Raw genomic sequence first — 27,483 nt, 5'->3', positions numbered from 1 at the left:
TAGTTATTTCTTCCTCCCTTGTTTTGATGTACAATTATCTGATAAAAAACACCTGAAGCCAAGCGTTAAAGCATTGAGTGGCAGCCAATGACGGGCAGCTGGGACCAGCCAGTCACGTGAGGCTAAAATCCTTAAAGGGGCAGCGTGTCAACGACCTGATCCCGCCCACTCTGCGCCAGAGGAGTGAAGCTGCTGCCTCTCTTTTTTCTTGAGGAGTCGTTTAGTATATTTATTCTGAAATGTAATTACAGGCTGCTGAATGGGAGGCGGCGCCCCATTTGCACACATGTCATATTTCATTAAAGGCAGATTTCTCAGGGTTTGTCTGTAGGGCATTATCCTATCAAGTCTCAACAGCCAAATGACTGGCTGATATTGGAATCTGTCTTTCTTTTCACTCTCTCCATCTCCCCTGTTCCTTTGTGAAGCTGTGAAAGGTGGAATGTGTTGTGATGGGAGGTGTGGACTTGTCCAAACAGAGCCTGTCGTACGCCGACCTACAGTAACGTGTCAGAAACAGCGAAAAACAAAGAGCAGCTCATCTAAACACATCTCTGCTCAGGCTGTCTTCCCTCTTTCTCTGTCACACTAATTTTTCCACGTCTGACACCTGAAGACATCAGCATCAGTAACTTTTTCTACGGCTTTTGAAGCCACAGATACACACAAGCACAGAAGTTGCTTTTCATTTCACAACTTAGGCCTTATTGTGGAGGTTGTGCGATCATTATTTTTTTAAGCTATGATCAAATTCTACAAACAAACTTCACCAAGAATAAAAACTTATCACTACAACAGAGGCCAACTTGCGAAAGGGACATGAGAGAACAGGCTAAACTCCCAGATAAGCCGTGTTCCTAGTGGCTCTAGTCTGTTCCCAACACGTCAAAAATACAGCTCGATCAGCGGCTCAATGCTTCAAACTATGACACCGTAGGCGTCCCTCAAGCACTGTAATAAAAAGCTCAAGAAAAGTCCACGGTGACTGGAGGTCGATGGAAATTCAACTTATAAGAAGCTGACAACTTTAACCCCTCTCCGCCTCTCTTTGACAGCCACTATAAAGCTTCTGTACAGAGACCTACTGCCCACACTTATTTTTTCCTCCTTCCCCTTCTCAACTACTTAAGTACCTGCTCCTGCTGCTGCCTGGCCAGCTCCATCTGTTGTCTCTGCTTCTCCAGCTGTGAGGCGGCCATCTTTTTCTGCTCGTCATGGGCGGAGAGGAGCTGCTCCCTCAGATTGATCAGCTGACCAATCATGGTGGAAAGTTGGCGCTCTTTATCCTCCAGTGACTCTGGTGTACCTGGACAGTAGTGAAAGGAAATTGAAAGAGAAGGAGGGATTAAAATGAGACAGTACAGTATATAATAAGCTTTAGTTGAGGACGGTTTATAGGTTTATATATTAAATTCTTAATTTCCCATGTTTCTCATATGTTGGAGCATGGAAGTAACACACCATTGATTGGTTCACTCATAGTCCTCTGAAAGTCATCTCTCGCTTATTCTTTTAATATGATTGCAAAACCAAACAAGCACAAATCAACATTTGGAGTTTTGGTGATGACTCATGATAACATTTGATTTGCTATGATGAAACAAGGTTTTTATTTTATTTTAATTTTTTCTGACTTGAAGTATGTTGGAACTTTTCCATTTATACAAACTCCCCACTCTAAAACAACTTCAACAAATGGCTCCACAAACTAAAAACAAACACACACACACACACACACACACACACACACACACACACACACAAAAATCACATTTGTTTGGTCAAATGAACAAGAAACCCTCCAGAAAATCCCATTCCTAAATTCCCATAAATCATCTGACTTGTAGTTACATCTTACTACTTATTATCTCCTGTCTAGTCTCTACATGCCATCCATGTTTATCACTTAGTGTCTGCTCCCAAGAACAATAAATTCACTTTGAGTTCACCTTTTAAAATAAGTAGCTGTTGTAGGCTTTTGTCAGGTTTATGATTGAGAAATTCTTGGGAGGTTTTTGTCGGGAAGAAGAGCCAAGACCAAACCAATCCTGTTCATTCATGAGATTACATTGTAAGTTTGTTAAAAAAGTGATCAAATGACGCACCTAACGTCATTTCTGTCCATGTTGTTACAACAAATACTTTATACCGCCTTTGGCTGTGTACTGGATCTATCCAGTACCACACCTATTTATTACATTGAATGGGAATCTACCTCAGTATTGTCTGTCTTTACTTTACAGTATCAGAAAATGGGTAATACTCAAGTAAGGTACAAGTACCTCAAAACGTATATGCTGATGTTATTGACACACAGTACAAAAGCCTTCTTATAAATATCTTTGATCACAAATCCAAGATTTTATTTCCCACAGATTTTTCCCACTGTATTGAATTTGGAATCAAGTATCGTCATTTTTCAAGTTATTGTATCAAAGATAGACATTTCAGTATCATGACAAAACTAATCAACAGTACAAAAAATAAAGCACACAGGGAGGAGGTTGGGGTGATGTTGGATGCTGCAGCAGAAAACGATGTTGGCACAAGTGTATCGGCACGGTAAAGGCTCATTTCATCAAATGTCTGCAAACTGGAAAACTTGACCTGCCACTATTTTAAACCTTGAATTGCTCCATGTTGAATTGTTGGGGTCGGTGTTGACAACTGTAATCTTTATTGTGTGAGGGGGTATAAACACAACATGCAAGTTTATCTTGTTTGTGGGAGTATATGTGTGCAACATGCACTCGTCATTATCTACAGTGAAGTTTAACGTGCTTAGAAGTTCTTATAAGTGTGTGTGTGTGCATGTGTGTGTTTGTGTGTGTGTGTGTGTGTGTGCGTGAGTGAGTATTAGGTCCTGCCCTGGGGCCATGTAGGGAGACTGCAGGGTGGCCCCAACACTACCTGCATACTAACAGAGTCTCCATTGTAGTTCTGTCAGGCCCCTATTGTACCCCAGACTGCGCCCCCAACCAAACATACACACACACACACTCACACACACACACACACACACACACACACAGAAATTACCCCTCAGCACCCCTGTATCAAAGGCAACATTCTCCTCTTCTTGTCTCTCTTTTTCATGCTTGCATTCTTCCCCTTTTTCAGTTTTCCCCCAAAAAACTCCCCATCAATTTCCAAGTCCACATTCTCCCTATGGTCTTTCCTCTTTTCCTTTCCTCTTCTCTCTGCTGTTCTTATTCCTTCACTCCTACCCTTTTGTAGTTTCTTTGACATTTCCTCTTCTCTGCTCTTTTGATTCCTCCTCACTTCTCCATCCTGCTTCCTTGCCCCTCTTCTTTCCTCTGCTCTCTCTTCTTTAGTTTTCTTTTCCTCCCCACCCTCTCCATCTCTTTTCTCTCCTCCTCTTATCCCCCCTCCTCCTCCTCTCATCGTCTCCACCGTACTACTCATCTCCTCTTGGTCATCTGCCGTTCCATCTTCCCTCCGCTCATCACCTCTCCTCCAGCTCTTCTCCTCCCCTCTTTTAACATCAGCTCTCTTAATCACCTCTCCCCCTCTTCATCACCTCCTCTCTCTTCTACTCTGCTCTTATCAACACTCTTCTCCTCCATTCTCCACCCCTCTCCAAGTTTCTTTGGCCAAATCGGTCTTGCAACACTGATGGATACTTAATAATGCGCTCACACTCACAGGCTTCTTCCCATTTTGCTACATTCCTCGGAGGGAAGTAAAGCCTATTGTGTAATCGCAACAACTGCGATTACAGCTCCATGATTCATCTTTGTGGATTACGGGTTGTGCATTCCTAACACAACGTCTTGCGTTCCTTCAACGCTTCTGGCACCACTAACCATCTCAGACGTTTTCCGTTTTCCATCCATCAGGATTATTCCCGACACCTGCTGAGGTCACCAGCCAAAACACAAAGCCATTAAGTGTTTTCTCACTCGGTCTGGACGATGAGGAGGATCTTTCTATGAATGATGAGCACCATGTCAGAACTTCTGTAGGATGTGTTTGTTTTTCAGTTTGCGGGAGTTTTTTTTTATATATAAATATCAAATAGAGCTTTTTCTGTGATCCTATTGTATTTATATCGTATATATTATGTCATTATGTCAATGCTATTCTAGAATGTGAACGATGAAAATGTAAATCACGGTCATTGTCAGTTATTCCTACATCTCCCATCTACCCGTGCATGTTCAGAGTTGAATGCATCTTTTTTTTTTATTCCAAAATGTTTTATTGTTCTGGTTTAATTAGTATTGCTTATGAAAGAGTTGCTGACCAACGAAAACAATGTTCTTCCAAAATATATATATAGTTTATCTAAATGTTTTATTAATATTAATATTTAGTTATATGTTAAGAATTGGCCACCTGTCAAATCTTTTGGCTACTTAAAACCATTAGAGAGTGGGGCTTAGCACCGTCTTTTGCTAAGCTAGGATAACAGCTAACTGCTGCTAACAGTAGCAACTTTTAGCAAGCTAGCTGGGTAGCTAGCAGTTGGGACTGGGATCTTGGTCCCTTGGGGACAAGGGGACTATTTTTGTTTACAACTATAGCACAGAAGCTTTGGATTGAGAAGGGGCTGCCTGCTTAGCATGCTAGCCTCTTTTGATACCTCTGCAACACAAAACACATCACAATGTTAAAACTGCTATTTAATTACATTCTGTTGATAATTTTAGTTAATTTCTTAATGATATTGATGAAAATTAACATATTGCCTCTTTAAATAAGTGGAGCCACTCAATATATGATTGGGCAGCTGTGGCTCAGGAGGTCGTTTACTTATTGGAAGGTAAATGAATATACCGGCAAAGTATCCTTAGGATGCTGAAGATAATGAACCCCAAGTTGCCCCCGATAGCTGTTCCATCGCTGTCTAAGTGTGTGTGAGTCAAGCACCAAGGCCAAGCACTTTGCATGGCAGCTGTAGTCAGTAAATTAGACGCACCCTATAATGCAGATCTTTTTTACCATATGACAAATACTTTTCTCAGCCACCTATACTCACACAACCGCACCTACTGAAACAAAAAAAACATGACACAAACAAACAAACGATCACACTCACAATATTACACCTCCTGACGACTCCATACGCCTTGTGCTTCTGCCAAACCACCACGCTTTATGACAGCATCTGTGTGCCAAACTTCCAGCATTCCTCTGTATGACTAACCCTTCCCCTCAGTGTCACACCACAACAAACACTCACACTTGACTTCCCATCAGCCCACAGGCCGCGAGACAAACACAGTCGCTACATTTTGTGCCATCTCCTCGGGGAGTCAGAGAGATCACATTTAATCTGAACACACTGAGGATGACTGTACACAGTCCTCCAGACAGTCAGGAGCATAGACAAAAAAAAAAAAAAAAAAAAGATGTAATGGGTAAGATGGCTGATTTAAGCGACTCTTGAATGTCAGTGTGATTATTGCTGCCAGATGTGCCAGCTTCTGCGTCTGACAGGATAATCAGACACTTTCTGTCCGTCTGTTTTTTTTAATCTTTTCCAATTTGATTTGATTTAAATGTGCAAAATTAAAAAATCAAATATTCTGCAAGTTTAAAGTCACAAAGTCTAGAGAAGGGAGAGGTGTGTAGACGGGAAGCAGCTATGAAGATTCATGATTTTCTTGAAAAGCTTGTACGCTTGTTTTAAATTATGCAGCCTTCACAATATTTGCAAAACTCTGGTTGATGCAGTAGTAGTTGTTTTTTTACAGCTTTTCGGAAATTCACTGAAACCTGGTTCGGATGGAACATTAGGAGAATATAGATTTTACCAAAGACAATGCAATAAAAAGAGAGACATTCAGACTACTTCTTCCCCTCATGAGTAAGAACACATTGTTGTTGAGAGCAAATAAAGGTTAGTCATACAATTATGTCAGTAAAGATATGTTTGAACCTTGAAGCAGACTGGCTGCAGCAACAGAAGGTTGAGTAGCTTTAACTCCAGTTAAACATAATCATGAAGTCAAAGTGAGCAAATAATCACCGAAGTGAAGCCATTCTCTAGCCATTCTAGACACATTCACAGATGTGGTCAAAAATAACATGTGTACATATATAACTGCCATATAAAACATATAGATGATATACATTACAAGCATTATCACTGCTAATGAGCGTTCCAGTAAAAAAAGAAAAAGAAGAAGGAGGTCATCAGTTTTCTTCACTCTAAAAATAACTGCGACTGAACAAATAAGTTCAGGTTGTTGTGTGAGGAGACACAGAGCAACAGTTGTCTTTGTGTATTCTGGTCAGCCGGACTGGGCTTCATTTCAGCCGTCAACGAATAAAAGCCTTCGACCCTTGAATTCAATCGGAGCGATTCTTTGGTCAGGACACAGCTGGACGAATACAGACATCTGCATGTATGTATGTACTGGTACATTCTATATTTATTCATGTTTATTAGTGTCTTGAACTAACACACAAGAAATTGATATACTGCACATTCCAGCTCTATGTAAAGGACAAGCATGCGGTTGTCCTGGGTCTTGTTGCCTCCAGTGAACTTCAGTCAAAATGAACTTGAATGAATTTTCTGCCCCACAAAAAGTCAGGCCATACTCACTTTTAACTGTTTAACTGTCCATTAACACAAACGTGATATCTTGTGTCTTACAAGCCAGTCAAATATGAGCCTTTGAGATCAGCTGTTATTACTGTCCGTCAAAGGGTCCCTGTGGAGTTTTTGACCTGTAGTAGTGCTATGGAGCTGTATTTCTATAAGAGGGGGGCGCAATGCATACCCCTGACTACACTGTCACAAGTGGGCCAAAAAAAGCAGTAAGGAAAAATACTTCAAGCTAATAAGCAGGGATGTAAACAATGCTGGATTTAAAATACGTTTTATGAGATGCCTTTTGTGAGTAACATTGAATGTAAAGGAAAACACACAGCACCTTTAGATCTAATCAGAATCCTGGAGCATCATTTTTTTTAAAACTTGTTACTCATTCCTCAGTCTCTCAGGCAGCACTTATTTGTAGGCTGTCCTTCCCCTCCACCATTCCTATCTAGATATTACATTAATATATTACTAAATTAGTTCACCAAATACACTATAGTGACAAACATAATCGTTGCCTGGACTTTGTTCAGAGGGAAGGATTCTCTGAGTCAATGTAATGCTACATCCAGGGTGGGAGTACAGAGACCAAACAGAGACACCAGAATCCAGGTTGGTCGTCCCTGTTTGTGGTCAGGTTTGGTATCACGCAAAACTGTGTATTAGACCCGCCAGTCTACAGTGTCAGTGTCACGTTCGGCCGCGCTTCAAAATAAAGACACCAACAGTACTTGGTTATGTTAAGAAAAGGTTAATGAATTTGGAAAAAAGTAAAAAAAAAAAAAAAAACTCTTTCAACATCAAAACTTGGCCTCACACTGGCTATGAATAAAACACTACGAATAAACGCCCTGCCACAAAGACACAAAAAAAAGCAGAGTAAGATAAAAAAAAACAAAAAAAAAAAAAAAAACATGCTGATAAATTTTTTTTTAAAACAAAACCTACAACAGTCAGATTAAAGCAGTACGGCTCACTGCAAGTCAAACACTTGCCTTCTACTTTTTTGAGTAAAAGGAAAAAAGTGTGCTGCTGCCAGTACATACAGTATGAGTAAAGATTATCTTTTTTGGACAAAGGACTTGATAACATATTGATTAACGGCACAGAGGTTTTAAAAGATATTCAGAGTAGTTTGAGAGACAACAGAGTAACTTATTCTTGTGTTAGAGGTTCCTTATTTTCAGTAGACAGTAGAGCCAACAAGAAAGCATTTTTATCTTAACTTCTTATTGGAAAATACTACAAAAAAACATTAAGACGTAAAGGAATCTTGCACTTGACCTATATTTAGATCAGATTTCCCACTTTAAGATTATTAGTGAAAACAGACTAAGATAAAATATACTACTAGTGGAAATTATATGACTTACTTCTAAAAGAACATCGTTCATATAAAAATAATTTTCAACTCAATAGATCATTACCAAGTCAAGTCTTCCAAAGCTTTTTTTAAAAATCTCTATTATTTTGCAAAAGGGGTTGAAGTCTGTGTGTGTACTTTCTATTAATGTGTTTGTGTGTGTGTGTGTGTGTGTATGTGGGTGCGTCAGATCTCTGTCCTGGAGTGAGAGTCAATGTCGATGCTGTTCTGCTGGAGAACGCTCTTTGTCAACTCTTTTTTTCACTTTCCACAGAGGAATGCCTTCCATTTCAACGGGAGACGATCTCAAACGGTTTCTCTCACTAAGAGCAGCGCGACTGTGGAGCCATTAGCGGCTATTGTTACAGAATACAAACAAAATTTGATGTAGCTCCGGAGACTGAAGGCGTTTCTGTGTGTAAATTGATCAGTTTTCCACAGTAATGTGTTTTCTACCAGTGTTATCTGACATTTTTTTTTCTAATTGAACAATGTGTCCTTACCAGGGCCATTTCTAGCTTTTTGGGGACCCTGTTCAAAATGTTGTTTGTGAAACTATGGTGGGGGGATTCAAAACCCTTTTAATGAAATTATTTTTACATAAAGAACAATGTACAGTGCCCCCTTAAAGCCTACACCTAACTTATGTTGGGGCAAAGAAAAACAAATCATGAAATCGGATGGGCACAATATGATCTTAACCCAATTGACCATTTCGGCCATCTTGAATTCTCATTGGTTGGTTGGATATATTGGTCATATAATATAAGTTAACATATTGTTCTGTCAGGTCTTTGTCTTATTTATGCTACAATTTCTTATTAATGCATTATTATTGCTTAGAATTAATATGATACTCCCAATTGCCTTGAATAAAAAGAAAACATTATGTTTCTAATCTGCAATATAATGATGATTACAATGAGGACGATGGAGGACATGTTTCACATTGTCTGTCAGTGCTTATCATACTGCATAAAAATAATTCCTATTACACCAATGACCTATCCGAGAACTTAACCATGAAATATCTTCTAAACAAGCAAAATATGTCATACAACATGAAGAGAAGAAGACTGAAAAGATGTTAGCTTTTGGTCATATCAACAAAATTGGCAGCCTTGTTTGCTTTCAAAGGATGGCCTTTCATTCCCACCTGTCCCTCCTGCTGCAGCCGCTGAATAAGATTTTATCATAAGACCCCCCACCCTTGACACACACACACACACACACAGTGCTGCTATTTTCACTGTTGAATACCAGTGCAGGTCGAGAATACATTTGCCTGGGTGCAATTTATAGCTTCATAAACGCTACTTGCTGACAAAAATATTGGAGCATGTGCGGCCTCTGCCTTCATTCACACCCTTTAATCAAAGATGCAATTACAACCTGTCCTGTGTAAAACCGGCCTTCACTGCTCTGTCTGTGGTGACAGGTAGGCCTCCCGACCATTTACTCGTTTGCTTTTATATGCAGAAACATGCTGAAAGTACACACACGGAGAAGAGAATTACAACATGTTTGAATGTTCCTTACCCTTGAATTTAGCTTTGCAAAACGGTGTCTGTTTTTTCTGCACATACTATTTGCTTGTTTTCTAACATTTCATATTTAAAGGTCAGCCAGAGAGAATGAAGAGGTGTTCCTTAGCTGCTAAGGATCTGCAGGTTTCAGACATTTAGGGCAAAAAAATGTTTTCTTTCTTTTTCTTTCCTCTTTACCAGCCCGCAAACACATGTATTGCTGTGCCATCTGTTGCAGAAGGCCACAGTGAAATAGGGACAGAGATTGTCAGCATCCTGTAAACCTTGACAGCTCACTGTTTGTGGCTGTGAATGTGAATGTTGGTTTAGTTGTACAACCCACATTCGCAAAAAGTTGGGTAGTATGAAAAAAATAAATAAAAACATAATGCAGTCATTAGCAAATGAAATTTGTTAACAGACAGCCCAGTAGTGTAGTAATATCTTTTAATATCCTGGCTTGTGAGGCTCTCGCAGATGTCCCTTTCACCCTGATCATGATACTATCAGCTGTTAACAATGAACCTGTTTACCTGTGGAATGTTCCAGACAGGTGTTTTTCAGCATTCAACATCTTTCCCAGTCTTATTTGCTCCTGTCCCAACATTTTTTCTGATTAAATTCCGCCTAAGGATAAGCATTAAATATATTGTCTTTGTACTGTTTTCAATTTCACACATCACATTCTGCTTTGTTTTTGTACTTGGCCAACTTAATTTTGTATCAGGGTTGTAGTTGTGCATGTGGATGCTGGCCCTGCGGTGGATGTTATCTCTCTGACTTGTGACTGCTCTTACCTTTGACCTCCCCCAGTAGTTCGTTGGCATTCAGGCGGTCAACGCGCTCCTTCCAGTCCTTGGAGAGGAGCCTCTCCATGCAAGTTGGTTCTACAAAGAGACAGAAAACAATCATCATTACTTTTTGTATCTTTTAACAGTGTGATAGGGTGTTCCATGAATTTCAACATCAATCAAAATGATCATTTTAACTGCCATATTCTTGAGATGACAACTATTCAGATTTGTAAAGACTTTTTGAGTAACAATGTAAAGCTTTCTGGGACGTATTTTTACCACCTGTTGAGATTAAGTTAAAGACATCTGAGAATATTTATTATGACCCACATAAATCAACCTTGAAATACATAGTAGAAGCAAGAGAAGGGAAAAACGAATAGACAGAAGGAAAAGGACAAGCGAGAAAAGATTCCATTCCTATGAATTGATAATTTTCTCAAAATGGGAACAACAAACCGTGTCCTCCCTCTTTCCCTGAAATAAAAAAAAAAAAAACTGCAGCAGCCATCCAGCTGACCAACTGAGAATGTCTGCATTGTTCTGAGACACTGTCTTATTTGCGGCTGTCCTCTTTCTCACAATATGTCTCATAGCCTCAGGATAATAGACATCAGTGGTCCCACGTGTTCTCATAAGATTCATAAGGTCTCATTTGTTCGATTGGAGTCCTGCTGTGAACTGTATTAAAACAATGGGAACTTTTCAATTCCAAACCAGGCGGTGCAGGCCGGCAAATAGAGACAGACATCTGCACACATGTTTGTGCGTGACTCATCCAAAAGAAGACAGAGATGCACAAAGTCAAGTATACGTGCTGCCAGGTAACAGTGGTGAACTGTAGCTAACTACATTTACTACAAGTACAGGTTTGACGCACTGGTATTTTTTCCATTTCATACCCAAATTAAGGCATTTCCCTCTGGTGGTAAATTCTGTTTGTATTTTCTTTTCTAATCACGCCTACACAGAGTTGATCCTTATAATAATATATATATATATATTATATATTAGAATATAAGTCTGTGTGTCTGTGTTTGTGTCTGCTGTTCATCCCTGAGGAATAAAAACGACCACAGAAAGTGGTGACACTATTTCTAATAGTTTGTCAGTGTGATTTATTGCTTGATCTGCTCAGGGCAAGAGGACAGAATAATGCAAATGCCAAAAAGAACGCTGCAGATTTCAAGAAGGCCACAGAGCACTGTGGCACTATTGGTTAACAAGAGCACCAAAAGAATGTAAGCAGCACTTTCCGTGCCATTTCACCTCCTGTGTGTCTCCAGTGTTATATGGACGGGGCAGGAAAGAGTGAGAAGTGCCAGTACGAGGAAAAAGTAATGGTAGACGGGGTAAACTGCAAGGCACTGCATTATCAGAAATGTTTCCCAACTAGGTCTGTCACAATATGATTATTGCGGCCAAAATTTAACAGTAACGATAATGTCTTGAGATCTATTTCTTAACTCTGTTGTTTGTGTATTCTGTCTCCTTTTTGGCCAGATAAACAACCCTCAAAATACAAGTGCGAGGAGGTGAGGAGACCCTGTAACCTTACCTGTAAAATAGTACAACAATTACAGTTCAGATGAGCTCATAAACCAAAGATTCACAAAACTGAACATCATCACATCGTTATTGTAAATATCACAAAATTGCATCACCACTATTTCCAACATTGTTCAAATCGAGAGAAATCCCATCTTTTATCGAACTGAATTTGAATATGAAGTTTTCTTCCACAGTAAATGTACATCTTAGTCAAGATTACGATGCACACCGGCTGATACGCCAGAGGGAGAGGAAAGAGGTCAGCAAACATGATTTAACATGACGTGAATAAAAACGTTAAAACAATAACCTCGTCTGTGAACATTTCTGCCCTCGTCACATCAGATAGATTTAATTAACAATGGCAGCATGATAATAAAGACTCCTGTGATCTCACACTAATTCACCACGTCATCAATCAACTTCATTTTTGATTGAGAGACCAAAATGACAGAAATTATGTTCTGTGTGTTTGATCATGAAATCTCAATACTTCTTCCACCACTTTAAGGTGTACAATAATGTGTGTGTCTGCATGTGAAACTGCTCCCTACACTCTCTAGATTTCGTGCCAGTGGACGCACCACAGATGGAGTCATGGTCACGCAGGGCCCCATGCCGAAGCCTCAGCCACCAAGGACGTCAAAAAACACACACACACACAAAAAGGAGACATTCTTGGGTGCTGTGCGGAAAACATGGCCCTGAGGGCTTGCCTGATTTAGAATGGTTAAGTCAGACAATAGCTCATTTGTGGTGCCTTTATCCTGACAAAAGGCGCTATAGGCATTCATAAGGGGCACATGGCCTATTGTGAATGGCTTAATGTTTAGTTTGTACGTATGGGCCCATTGTGTGGTCAAGACATGCAGTCAGTGGCCGAGCACAACTTCCTCACTGAGTCCATTAATGCCTTGCATGTTTACAGTCGGATTACGATTGTTGTAAATAAGCTAATGCAGACGTCCAGATCACATGGGATCAGTGTAAACAAAGGGGGGGACAATGGCAGCGGGCAAGGGAAGGAGGGGTGGTGCACAGCTACACAACAAAAACCTTAAAAAATACAGGAATATATGATGGTGGTTTCCCATATTTGGGAAAAAACAGCGGGATGGTCCACATAGCAGTAGAAAAAGGTGGTAAAGACAATGTCTATGAATCCACCCATATTTTAGCAGATTTATTGGACGGGTGGCTCCATTGCATATGAATTTGTATACATTTGGTTGGGTTTGGGTGATATTTACAGCCACTAAAGGGGGAGAGCTGGAGGATGGGGTCAGATGAGCTGCTTTTTTTTCTCATCACAAGACCTAAAGACGCCAATGTGCGCTCGTCCACTGGGCGTCCCATAAAACAAAATTAGGGAAGGCGATTTATGGGAGCACTTAAGAAGGAAAATACAACCTGTAACTCCTAGACATCTGCATAAGTCAACCGTGTGTGTACTCTGATGCGCAATTTATACCCCACATACCAATAAACAGATCGGACACAGAGACAGTGGGGGATGGGAGGGGTGAGGTGAGATCGGGGATGAGAAGACGAAGAGAAGAAGAAGAGAGGGATGAGAGGGGAATGTTTTACCCTAGATGGCTCTCTATCTGTCCCCGAGACCGAGTCAGGGATCAAGTGCTGTTTAGATTGGAGGGTGGATAAAAATTCCTTGCTGTCCGAACACCGACTCCTTTATCAAGTGGAGGGGAAATGTGGAAGATGGGTGGTTAAAAGGAGGAGGAGGGAGACAGTGGATGAATGGGGTGAGGAGAGAAGGAAGGGTGGATGAAGAGAAAACAAGAGGGAAGGTGAGTGAGGAGCAAAATGATGAAGATGCTCGTTTCTTGCTCTGTAAGTACAGAGAGTTGTATGGAAGGATATGAGAGAGAGATCAGAAAAGTGATCAGTGAAAGACAGTGGAGAGGAAAGATGAGTGCTAGGATAAGTGAGGAGAAATTGAGAAAGCCCTTGTTAAAACGTGTTTCTTTTTTATTATTTTGAACTGTAGAAGTAGCTTACCAATCACCTTCTTTATTCTCCTCGACGAAAGAAAACAAACAGACACAAGTGTTCTTGGACGTTTCTAATTGGTTGTAAAACGGTTACAACACATGACAGGGAAGGGAGACAGAGAGAAGGAGTAAGTGAGTAATAAAACCAAAAAGACACAGAAGCGAGGCGAAGGCGATAAGAAGTGGATAACGGGAGAGAGTTGTAGTAAATCAGCGCCGAGACAGCCAGTCAGCCGGCGAGTGTTTAGGGTAAACACACTTTTATCACCTGTCCCCACGCCAACCTGCCAAGAGACAGTGTTTTGGGTGTTTTACACAAGCCACAGGCAGTGTGTAACTGTGAGTGTGTGTGAGGCAAGCATCAACACTCCCAAACACCCAGTGCCAAAAACAACACAGTGTGCCACAGGCTTCCACTCAGACTGAGTCCCTCTCTCTGTTCCCTCTGTCTGTCTGTTACTCTCTCTGTTAATATATTTGCAAAAGTTTTTCATGGAATGAACGTTTCAATAAAATGTTCTTAATAGAGCAAAACGGTAGTATTTTCCCATTTCCACATTGTCTTAACATAGAAACACAAGGTCATACTGGATAATATTATTGTTATGACCAACACTTTTACCTAGATTTACTTTATTTTTGTCAATTCAGGATATTCCCACCAATTTGGTATGGCTGACTACAATAACCATTAAGATCAGCTGATGTTGACATGGAGACAAAGTCACTCAGAAGTAAATTTAAAAAGCCTTTTGTCGTCCTTAATTTCCAAACTCCTCCACAGCTGTCCCACAATTTGACAGGATTGTACATGTAAGTTATTAATAGTTTAAGTTATAGAATGTTTCTGAATCAGTAGAGGTTGTTCAGTCTCATTGTACGGCAGCAGAAAAGTGTCTAGACTCGTGAAGATAAAGTCATCACACCTTACATGTTGTTTCTTTCATGTCAAAACAAGACACTTCTCCATTGTGGTTGGATGGTCAAATTAGCCAGATATATGTTTCTGCGTTTGGCTTCAGGTGAAAGTGCGAAATTTGACCTTAATTCAAATACACAAAAGAACAAGAACAATATCTAGGAGAACGTTTCCATTTGTTTTGACATGCAGTGGGTCTACATTCAGGAAGCTGGTATGTTTGCTTTATAGAAGCATAGTTAGTTCACATTTTAGATTTGATGACTTTTCAAAAGTTCCTCTATAATTCACTTGACATTTGGATGGAAACACTGCGTCTCTTTCACTCACTTTCTCTCTCTCGCACACACACAATGTGCCGTGCCAAAGCTCAGGAGCTCCTGAGTCTGCAGGCCAACGCCAAAGTAAAGAGAGAAAAACATTAATCTGAAAAATTAGTTAATGTTAAAAACAACAAAGGCCAGTGTTCGAGCGAGTACCTGATGTTTGTGTAACACATCTACGGCTAAAAAACCCAAAACATTTCAGTCTTAACTTTGCTACTGAGCATGTGTAAATGGAAGCTGACAGCTACACTTTGCACTTCCAAATTTATGTCAGTGGTGTGAATTTAACGGCAGACCCCACAGCACCAGAGAAAGAAAGAAAGGAGAAAAAAGAAAGAAAGACTGAAAGACTGAAAGACTGAAAGAAAGAAAGAAAGACAGAAAGAAAGAAAGAAAGAAAGAAAGAAAGAAAGAAAGAAAGAAAGAGCAGACAAAAAGATAAATAATACAGAAACAGAAACAAAAATAGTAAAGAAAGGTAGACACAACAAAATTTAAGATACAGTGAAGAGAAGAAGCGAGAGGCTGACCGACAGAAGCAGACAGATAGGAGCAAAGATACAGAGAGACAGAGCAAGAGCGTCTGATAGAGTGAAAAAGTGAAATAGAGCGAGAGACGCACAGAGAGAGCAGCTGTCCTAACAGCTGGCCAGCAGGATTGATGTCTCAGTGAAATAAAACTCAACATATGTCCAAACATGAGGAGACAGGCCAGCCAGGAGGAGGAAAAAGATACACACAGACAACACACGCTCTCACACATTCACACTGATATGAGAACACTGCTACACTCCGAAGCACTTGAACATACAACACACACCACACACACTGATTAAAGAATGCCAGTACAGTGCTGAGACGTTTAATTGCACAGAGAGTTTATGACATGCACACACACACACACACACACACACACACACACTACACACGCACACACACTTTCAATGGCCTATCACTGCTCGCTCAGTGTTGTAAAACCATTAAACTGCAGAGTGGTTAGCCTGGCTGCGTGTTAGCACGGTGTCCATTTCACACACACTATTTTCATCTGTCAGATGACACTGAGACTCTCTTGTCGCAGAACATGGCCTGAGAAAGCAGCCGGCCCTCGAGGTCGGAGGGGGAGGTGGGTTTCTGAGGGATAGTAGCCCTGTGTAACCCTCTTTTGATACGTCACCCCCTCATACACTCACACACTTGTACACTCATACGCACACATTCTCTTGCCCAGTGATATGCTCAGAGTAGGCCACCTGTATCAATGCAACGAAACATTATGGTGAATTAAAAATGTGGTATAAAAAACGGGGATAAATGGGGAGATAGTCGCTTAAATTGTTATTAATCAATAAATCTGTTGATTATTTTCTTGCTTGCTGGGCCATACTGTTGCTGGTCTGCAAAATGTCAGAAAATAATGAAGAATGCCTTTCACAATCTCACAACATATTTAAAGCAACAAAACGTAACTCCTTAGTTGATTGTCGAGTGTCATCCCCAGATTGTCAAATACTTCGGGTTGGCTGCTTGGGTCGGACACCAGCTCAAAGCATCAGACAAAAAATTCCACTATCCGTCTCCACGAAGTAACATTTTGTTGCTTTAAATAGTTTTTTTTTAAGTAAGAAAGCAAATTCATTCTGGTGATTGGCTTCATAGGCGATGAAGGAAGCTATACAATAGTCTTTGTAAACTTCAGACAATAAAGGAGTGAGTTAAATAGTATCTGCTACTCCACCCGGATGACAGTCAGAAAGTAATTTTTGCATTTTTATATCCCGATGTGACAAAACAAAACAAAAACATAGTTCAGCATAAAGATCAATTAATAGGAGTTATGAGCATACACTTAAATGGCAACTAACCTACACCCTATTTCTGACCTTTGAATTTTTTACACAGAGCAAAATTAAACTGCTGTATTTAACATCACCTGCAGCTGAGAGACTAAAGACAGGCCCTAACTTTGCCTGGATTGAGCTTTCATTCCCACTGGGGCCACCCACACTAAAAATACTCACAGAGTACTCCCTCCCAGCAGTGTGAAGTACTCTATGTGATATAAGGTGGCGGTGCTCCAGAAGGCGCCGGGTAGAAAACCCTGCCGCCCTGAATTAGACAAAGGATAGTGTTTCGACTGAAGGTGTGAGCTTAAAACTAGAAAACCCTGGTTGCTGATCCCTGCTGTGAAGCCAGAGAGATCAGGTCTGCCCCGAATTATGTTAGTGATATTGACAACCAACAGCCTGAGGGTTGGTAAACAACGTTTCCCACAGAGGAAAGGTACTGCGTTAGAAATTACACTAAAGATAAAAATTTCACATCATCAGACCTAATGAAGTCTGACTTACTCCAGACACGTTTGGCAACACTTGGACAGATGGTAGATTTTAAAACTTGCTGATTTCATTTCTAAATTATCACTCGTTTTGTGAAGGAATAAAAGCCCAACATTTTTCAGATGTTTTCCAACTTCTCCACCTCAGCTCTGGAGCTGGAGAACAATTAAGCAAGAGTGACTTATAAGCTTTAAAAGCTGTACAAGCTTGGGCGTATGATGATGCACAGCAACAAAAAAGTCACTGTAGATTTAATTACTTTTACATTTTAGGTAAAACATCTATTCACTGGATAACAACAGAGCCTATAATGGTATTTCTTTTTTCTCCTCTCACATTTTTCAGGGTTTATTTTTTTCCTTTTTTGAAAATAAATAAAATGTTGCTTTTCTTTAATAAGGTTATTTTGTGGAGAATACATTTTGTTAAATATTTTCATTTAGACTGGATGGACAACATGGTAATGCCAATGTAAAGTCACTGAAGAATCTGAAAATCAAGAGACTGAAAGTTTTAGAAAAATCTTTTTGTTTTTAGAGAAAACATGCCCACTGGAACCCGAACACACATCCAGGTTGAAAAATTGCTTCTTTGTTGAACGCACGCTTCCAAAACACTAGTTCAAGACCCGGCCTTCTGGTTCCACTTTAGGCATGATATATGAAACCCTACCCAACTTAGCGTACACACACACACACACCGACAAACACATATACATACAGCGCGATGTGTGGTTCAGACACAATAGAAGCGTTGTTTTGGACCGACCCTTGGGGAAGCTGATGTGGGCTGGATCTATGGTTTAGGTCACAGAAGAGAGATGGGGGGTCATGGAGCCAAATATCAGCCGGGGGGGGTGAGTTGAGTCGACAACCGCTCCACAGCTGACCAGAAGAGTAAAGGAAAGTGGATCCAACATGGCCAACTAAACCTCAAACCGACCCCGATCTGCTCCAACCCCAAACCTGACAGCACCTCAATATCAGAACAGTGAGCAGAATGAGATGGAAAATGCATCAGTGACACAGCTGCTCCTTATATTAGCTGTGATTGGAGCTATCATCAAATTCACATCATCAGGCACCACCTAATTTATGCTTAGGAGTAGCATGTCCATGAAATAGATTTGCAAAATGAATGTTTTACTTTTAGATTAGATTTCAGATATATTTGGTAAAGAAAAGGGGGGGATTCTGTAAGAATACACACTTGTGCATTAAGATTAAATAAAAGTCATCATAATACGCTCTTGTCTTAATTTGCATATGTTTGATATTGAGGGAAACCCAAAGTGATCAAGTTGCATTACTTCAATATTGTGATACTGTGATTAGGTTATTAGTAACTGCATTAGATTACATCTTTAGTAACCCTCCCAACCCAGTTAAGTTTACAGTTCAGAGCATGCTTCCAGAACAAAGAGGATCTCACCAGATGCCTTCATATGCATTTATACAATTTTGAACTGTTGTATTATTTTTATTATTTTATATCATGTCGGCCGTTCCCAGATGCTGAATTATCAGGTGATCAATTTGGCATTCAACTGAAATCCAAGTGAAAAAAGGAGTGCTTGATAAAATCACAATTTAATCTGATTCTTTTGGATAACATTCAAATCTGTTCCAGCAAACCACATCGCATGCGCTCGCACCATATGCTGGCTGGCCTGCAGCCAAACTGAGCAGCAGAGGGCTACCAGGCATATCCCACTGACTGTATTTGTAGTCAAGACCCACTGACTGTGGCTGATCATTAGTAAAGAGATCCCTATCAATTACAGGGGAAGAGATTGAAACCAACCACAAAAAGTCCAAAGGGAGTCGGCCTGTTGGCAGAGCTGAGGAGAGCAGCACTGACCACTAAACACTATATAGATCAGTAGATTCAAGATTTAAGAATGAAGCTTATGTTTGGGTAAAAAAAGACCAGACTTTCTACACACACAGTACTGCCATAAAATGGAGAGTCAGGAAAGTATTTTATGCACAAGCACCTCAAATGCTAATCTACATGCAGGCACACGCAGAGACACATAGACAAAGCTTCTACCTGCACACAATCACAGCTCAAGCTGTAAATCCCATAAAGGAGGGCAAACATAGTGCCTGGGCCAAGACCTTGTTAATTAACCAATAAGCTTAACTCTCTGGGCCGACCCAACTAGCCTGTTAAGCTGTCATCACAACTACTTCCACCTGAGTGTATGAATCCAAAAGCCCTCACACAAACACACAGACGCAGGCACACAGGGCTCACAGGGCCTGCTTAAGTTCGAAGGTCAGTAATGCACCACAGCTTCATCTGCAGCTTAGTTGAAAAAGCCTGCAGATAAATTATTCATCAAGCATTGATAACGACAGGCCCTGGCTTCTAGCTAAATTTGCTAATAAGAAGAAAGATCCATTTGTTCCACTGTAACACAAATAATATCTTGTCTAAGTCAGGTAGAGCATCTGCAGCAGGCGTAGATTTTGCATACATAGAGGGCCACTAGTCAAAGATGCGCAAGTTTTTGTAACGCCCCCAACTTGCCAGCTCACCAGACCCGCATCCAGAAGAGGACTTACTTTCAACAGTTTGAGTGGCAGTAACAGCGGAAATGTTGAAACAGGTTTGAGCTGTGAGCAAGAACAAAACGAAGCCTGGCAGAATGTCTCTATTGTCACAGAGGAGCAGGGTTAAAAGCAGGCTTGGCCTCACTCTGACCTCCTCCACCAGCTGGGGAAGCCATTATAAGGGTGATTGGGTGCCCAACTCTGGCCTGGCTTCCACTCAAGACACTGTGCAGACTCCTCATAACTGGACAACACACAGGCTTAAACACACAGAACAAGGACAAGGCTCATAAAACAGCTGCTGCACAAGAAGCTACTAGAGGTCACAGGACGAGAAGAGTGTTGGTGTGAAGAGGCAGTCTATCAAGAGCAAACTTGTTCCCCCTAAATGAATTTGTGGATTATGCCTACATGTATTCGTTAAAACAGTTCAGACAACCTGGCTTTGACTGTAGGTATCTTTGTAAAAATTAAGGTCCTCTAAATTTGATTTCAAAACCAAAAGAAGTTGTTCTAGGTTCTGGATAAAATGTGACTTTCATGACTAAATTAGCATCAATAAACCAGAGAAAAAACATTTATTTTCAAGACTTCAAACACTCTGCTTTATTAGGATTGTCTGTGTGTGGTTTGATCAAACTTGATTGATGATTGGCAAAGCACGCAAAGGGGACTCCCTAAAAAAATTGGGATTTCTCCCTTGGGTGGTGCCTTATGTCCTGGGAGTGTTGCTTCGTGATCATCACTGTTCATGTCCTATTTGAAACCAAAAGCGAATGCTGATTCACTAATTTAATCCAAACCATGAGCTCTTCCAAAACCTAAGCAAGCATTTTTATTGCCTAAATCTAAAATTGTAGTTTTATTTCTTAAACCTAACCAAACTGCAAATGAAAAATGGAGTCTAAAAGCCAGAAAACAAAACTTGATTTACTTGGGGGACACAAACTCTGGTCGCTCACTTGAATATGATAGGTAAAATACACTCAGCCAACTCATTACTCAGATTCTTCAATAATCAGGCATTCTTATGCTCCGTCAATGAAATATTTATAAAAAGTTTCCAGAAAAAAATGGTCTTACAAGGTATAATGTCATCTTCCATGCACATAGAAGAGGTGAAATACACAAATTGTTGTGAAACAAGATGCACTACACCACCCAGGCAAATGCAAACAGCCTCTTAACCGTCACCAGATTATGATATTTTATTTTGATTGGTGCCCTTTGTGACATCACTACTTTCCAACCCCCCTCCTATTTTAAGCAAGCAACAAAGAGCACATACACAAATACATAAATATATTCGGAAAAGAAATTAAGTTCACATAAGACTTTGTTTCTCATCATAAGAAGCTGATTGAGAAAATATGTTTAAGGGGATTTTATTCGCACAGTGATTTATAACTCAAGATATTTCCAGCTGAAACAGGACAAAAAGAGAAAATGGCATCTAAATGGCATCTAATTATGAGGTCAAGCTACCCCAAAAATGGATCAATTCATGATGACTTATGAAAAGAAAGCCGGTTTTGTTGCATCGCAGACATGCACCGTCACATCATGTTTCCACTAATGCCAGCCTGGAAGCTGTGATGTTGACCATTTCCATATGATGGGAGGGGCAGCTGGCGATGTTCACAAATATGAAACTGCATCATCAGTCAGGGTTTTGGTGTATGTCTGGAGGTAGCAACACAATCTGCTGTTTTCTTTTAACAAGTATATATTTCCGGGATCTATTCCAAATATAATAATAAATTATATACGGTTTAGATGCAACAGATCGTGCACAAACCTCCTAGACCGATGCCTCTTGACTGATGGGTAACCATCAAATAGTGTCTGACTGCCTGTCAACGCTGTGAATGTTGAGCAATCACAACAAAACATGAGAGTAGTGTCCCATTAAATTTGTGAGTTGTACACAGTTGGAAGCCTCGTTCTCTCCAGTCAGTCTACATGCTCTCATCTTAGACCGAGACAAGATGTCTCTTATATCATCTGTAGCACTTAGAAGAAGAATCCTCCTCAGACTTGACTCCAGTTTATAAGTCGAATTCATAAATTAGTCACACAGGTGTCCGTTTTGTAACCACTATGCAGTGGTACAGTGCAGCGGTAATTGAGCCCAATCTCATTTGCAAATGAAACACATGAATTGTACGGTAATTCATACGGGCTCAAGAGTAAGCAGGGATTAAAGTGATGTTAAGTGTTTGCCAGGCGCCAGAGCTGCTCTAGGCACATTAGACGGCTGACTAAGTTGGCATGAGGGCACCGTGCCCATGCCAGGTCCTGTTAACAGCGGGTCGGGGCCTGGGGAGGCACAACAATACAGATAATGATAATTTAGTCATCAAAACTGAGGGAGCTTGATTGCACACTTCACTTGGTTTCGTGTCCATCGGGCATAATGGTTTGGGTCGACATTCAGATAAATGTGTCCACTTTTGACTGCTTTTTCAGTTTTTGAATTGAGGGCTCAAGGAGACAAGGTGAATTCAGAGTAATGATGGCAAACAAGTACCCTATCCACGATAAGAGACGAGTTATTGTTTGGGTGATTTCTCTGTTTATTACAAGCTTTTATTTCCCATCCTCTTTATCTCTTATTTTTAGCTACAAAATGACAGAGGATGGAGGAGTGTTTCCATTCCACAGGAAGTCTGGTGCCCACATTTTCTCTTCTGATGTTTCCTCATCCTGGCCTTGAACATTTTATTCAGTAACCAGCCAGTTGAATAAGGGCTAAGTGCTTCGCGCCGTATGGAGGATGCCTTTTGTATGCAGCAAGCCCTTCTGTCTAAACCTTCACACAATGCAGGCACAACCGAACATGAATGCAAAACGCTGGACCTTCACCCACTTGGTCATGGTGAACGTCCAGGCAGAAAGGACTTGTTTGCAGCAACCAGCTGTGTGGCAATACAGCTGACACAATCCGGGAGAGTTCTTGATATCTTATAAAAGCTGAGGTGGCAGTTGGGTTAAAAAAAATAAAATAACAAAAAAAAACTCCCACATTGCAAAGCGAGGCCATGTCTATTCATTAGAACTGTCACAGGCACTTAGGGCTCCTCTGAGCAGCAGACAGCTAACAGCGTGCCGACAGGGGGTGAGCACAGCGCGAAGGCTAACAACGACATCATCCACACTTTAGCTCAGGGCCACAGTGCACAGAGGGGTCAGCCATGTTAGGCTAAGTGAGTGCTCAGTGGCTAATAGGGTCTGTTCCATTTGATCATACAGCCAATCTAACCTGGGAAAGCTCAGCTGACTGGACCCTTTTCAGCAGGAGGCAGAGGACGAGGCGAGGGATGGCATTGTACAAGCTTTAATGTGCTTGCCTTTTGAGCGCTGATGATCAAATCTGGTCGTACTATAAAAGGACTCTGAACAAGACCATGTTTTTTCAGTGTCAGTCTAAGTTAACACATGCCACTGAAAAGACGGAAAAAGACTTGGCACCCATGCAGAATACACCTGTGGAGCTTTCTGCCGTGCAACATTTGAAATACAAAATGATCCACAGCAGGAGTCACTTTATAAGCCTTTTTACCATCGTGGCCTTGCACTCCTGCCTGCATTACATTCCTACAACAAACAAAAAATATGCAAGCAAATGATTTGCCTTTACCAGTGATACACAACAAAGCTTTAAATCAGGATGTTAGCAAGGTTGCCTGTTGAAGAGGGATTCCAAAAATGTGCCAAAAGTGGTTTCAAAGGTTCCTGAAGTTGAAGGATAAAAATAGAGAGGGAGAGCGAAAAGCAACCCCATCATCATACAGTGGGAGTTGTAATGAAATGAAGAAGCATAATTCCAACAAATTAACAAATAAAAAGCAAAAGGGTGTGGATGTTTATGGCTGAACGGTTTTGAATGTAACTGTTTGCCAATTAAGGAGATTTGACTAAATGAAGCATTCAGACATCTATTGATCAACGTCTCGCACTTTACCTAAACTCATTAGACGAAAAAAGCTGAGGTACTTGGCGATCTCCATACATAGGGTTACATTATACTCTAAATGAACTGCATTTCCACAGCAGTGCATGAAAGACATTTTTACAATGCATCTTAAAGGACCACACATCAATTCACATGAATGTTTACAAGGCCCAGAGTTATTAATCATGCTAATGCTGTATGATTCAGTGTGCCTGGTTATATTGCACATCTTTATCTCGTTTGTTTTTCTCTTAGCTAAGTGTTTGCAGCCTGATCAATGCCACTTGTCATTGGGGACATCAGCTACGCTACTTAACAAAGGAAGAGTAGAATTCAATAGCAAGGAGTTTTTTCTCTTCTTTGTCCCTGAGGGGGAAAATGTGGAGGAAATCTGAGTCATTTTGGGCATCACTGGGTGAAACACTTCAGGCTGTATTCACAGATGAACTATGGTGCTGGTGATGTGTCTGTGTCCAAAATCCACTGCTCATCTGTGTGCCTTCATAGAGCTTGTCTTTTCAGATACATACATGATCAACATAATATATATATAGATATAAATATATATATATATTTCAATTAGATATCCTTGTCAGATTTTATCTCATATTGTTGACTACTGACATTTGGTTCCCACAGAACTTACTGGAAATGATTGGTATTACTCAAGTGTATGTACTGCACATCATTTGAAAGTCTATAGACAAGTTAATTGTACACAGAATGAAATATCAGGCTGGGAATACTGTTTTCTAAGGTAATGAGAAAAGTTGACACTTGAATATATACAAGTACTCTAAAAGTTAGACCCAAACCACATCACACAGGACAGCAAGAAAAGGAAACATTTTTTGGAGTACTTTTCTTGTTCATCGAGTTAAAAGCCATGAAATATAATCCAGTCCAGTATTAGATTCGAAAGCTATTGTAATTAAACTAGAAAAATAAAGGAGTCTTATTAATGTTACCTGTGACAGATCATTTTAGTCTCTTGCGGTTTGTAATGCTGCACAAACACCAAACTTCAGCCAACAGGAACATTTATTTTTGATATATTCCACTGTACAGAACAGGGCCACGTGAAGTAAAAGAAGCAGAATCAGAAGCCAAGCGGGGTCGAGCCTGTTGAGGATGGGAAAGGAGAAACCTGCACGTGTGATGGAAAAAAGTGAAAAAAAGACAGACACTTGTCCCCCAGCATTTCCTTCCACTCATGTTCCCTTTGATTTGACAGGAAGATGTCACAACACTTTTGAACATAGTCACACACACACACACTCACACGTTTTTCCTTTCTGTACTGTAGATAAGAGGCGAAGCTACCAATCTTTCAACTAAAGACACTGTGTACTGTATTACGCCTCTGGCTGCCCCACTCGGGCCCACTTTACTGTATCAATAACAAAGTAAAAACCTTTAAATGAGAGAGATCAAGCACTCCTCTGATATCATCATGATTACTATGTGCACATAACAGTAAAGAGGGGTGTTAGATGGTTTTAGATCTGGCTTGCTGTGGGGTGGGATGGGGCAAGCCGAGGCATGCTGGGAGACTCTGGCGCTTTCCTGTATTAGTGGTGTAGATCAGAGGAGTAGAGGAGCAGAGGAGAAAGGGATACCAGTGTTTTCACTGATTGATATTGTGATCTAACAAGCGAGGGATCTGTCAGGTGTAATTTTAGATGTTCAAAGATCCTCTGAAGAGGATGTGTTCAGAAAGGGAAAACAAAATACAGGTAAGGCTGTTCTCGCTTCATATGAGAGTGAGCCGTAAATGAGGGACAACAGCATCCTGTCTATTAAATATGAAGGAATAAACTCAGCTCTGAAACTGTTTTAAAAGCTCCTCAGTCACTTTTAATAACAAAATCCCCTCAGGTTGCCATCTAGGATAGCCATCTCAGAAAATATATCAGCTCTAGAGCATCATTAAGAGCCTTAAAGGGATAAAAAGATGTTTGTTTTTTTTACTATATTATAATAATAATTTCACAAAATATTGTGTCCTGACAGAAATGAAATTTGATAACATTTCAGCATTTGAGTGAGTGTTTTGAGACCATTTTCACTTATACTAATTACAAGCAAGGAGCATCAGATGTATATTTTGTAAATATTACAAATTATATATTGTGTGAAAATGTATCCTACCAATCAAATACGTTACCGATTGAATAGTGCAGATATGGGTTAACACACAACAGCATGAGATGACTTTACCAGCACACATGTGGTTTATCATCCTTCAAGGTGACTTTATGATCGATTCAGCTATATTACTTTTGGTATTTACAAACTGATGCACCAGTCAATTTAGCTAACTATAAAAAAAACTGACAGTGAAAAATCAACAGTTCTGAAATGTACATGACTGCTGGTTGCTCTCGTATTCAACTATTGTACAGTGAATTACTCTGCCTAAAATGGAAAGAAAAATATGCAAACAGGGGCCTTTGAATTAAAGGTTTATCCTGCTCCGGTAAGGGAAATCCAAATGGGTAACATGAATGAGCTCCAAAACTCCTTTTTTAGCATCATGAAACCCTTGAATATGGCATTTAGCCGCAAATGATTGAACCTTAAAAGTCTTTTTTTGATAGTTTCCCTGCTTCCAAATGAGTTAAAAGATTTTTCAAATCCATATAAGCTTATAAAACGTATTCTCTCCAAGCCTTTTAGAGAAAGACAAAAATGCATTTTCATTAAAGCAAAACAAGTCTGTTTTTCTTAGATCTTATTATGTTCACATTATGGAGATGCAAGATCTTTCCTTGGACACATTACAGATAAAGCACACAAAGAACCATGCACACAAATTACTGTGCAGACGTCTGCCTACCGTCTTGTTCTGTCTTGGTCAGCTCCACGAGTTTCTTCTGTTTCAGTGTGTCCACCACGTCGGCCAGGCTTCCTTTGCGGCGCTCCGGCGTCCCGAAGGCGAGGCCGATCATTGGCTCTCCGCGATCCCTGGAAAACTCCTCTGGCTTGGGTGGAGAGGTAGAGTTAGTCCGATAGGAGTAGACTGAGCAGCCCTTACTGCTTTCATTGTCCTGTGAGGAGGCAGCAAATAAGAGAAGCAAGGTCAAAATGTGATTGCCAACCTTTTGTGTGTGATCAGTGAATGCATGCTGACTTGTGCCCTTTTCATTCTTTATTTTAAATTCAATTTGTAATAGACAAATTATCCCACAGCTCATATACATGCACACTGTATATGTACAAGAATGTTATTTTGGAGTCTATCATTGGGAGCCATGTGGTGTCACCCCATTATATTCCTTTAAATTGTCTGAGTCTCCTCGTGTATGTATTGTTCTACTAATTCTCCCTTCATTTCGTGTTATCTCTGTAATGTCAACTCTCTAATAAAAGCATAAAATGCCCATAACAATGGCGAGATGTGACATGATCATGACAAAGAAAAACTGTAAATCTCAGCAAACACAGACAGAGATTAGTAAAAATGCATAGCCTCTTCACCAGAATAAAATGTTGGCATTGTTAATTTCTGCAAAACACAGATGCGTTAAATTTGTACTTTTCATACATATCAAATCATATCAACG

General features: G+C 40.3%; 1 protein-coding gene across 3 annotated transcripts in view; it reads right to left on the bottom strand.

The window, feature by feature from the left end:
- The window catches only part of LOC115587125 (transcription factor SOX-6-like), a 111,642-nt gene that overhangs the window by 41,963 nt on the left and 42,196 nt on the right, over positions 1–27,483 (bottom strand). For all 3 annotated transcript variants that reach the window (XM_030426762.1, XM_030426764.1, XM_030426763.1), the window contains exons 4-6: positions 26,757–26,967; positions 10,261–10,350; positions 1,134–1,306 (exon numbers count right to left, since the gene is read on the bottom strand). In XM_030426762.1, coding sequence (XP_030282622.1) covers positions 1,134–1,306; positions 10,261–10,350; positions 26,757–26,967 — 474 coding nt within the window. The remainder of the gene's footprint in view (positions 1–1,133; positions 1,307–10,260; positions 10,351–26,756; positions 26,968–27,483) is intronic.

This window comes from Sparus aurata, chromosome 8, assembly GCF_900880675.1.
Source record: "Sparus aurata chromosome 8, fSpaAur1.1, whole genome shotgun sequence".
NCBI lineage: Eukaryota > Metazoa > Chordata > Actinopteri > Spariformes > Sparidae > Sparus > Sparus aurata.
Note: the sequence above shows the minus strand (reverse complement) of the source record. Positions and strands in the feature narration are given on the sequence as shown.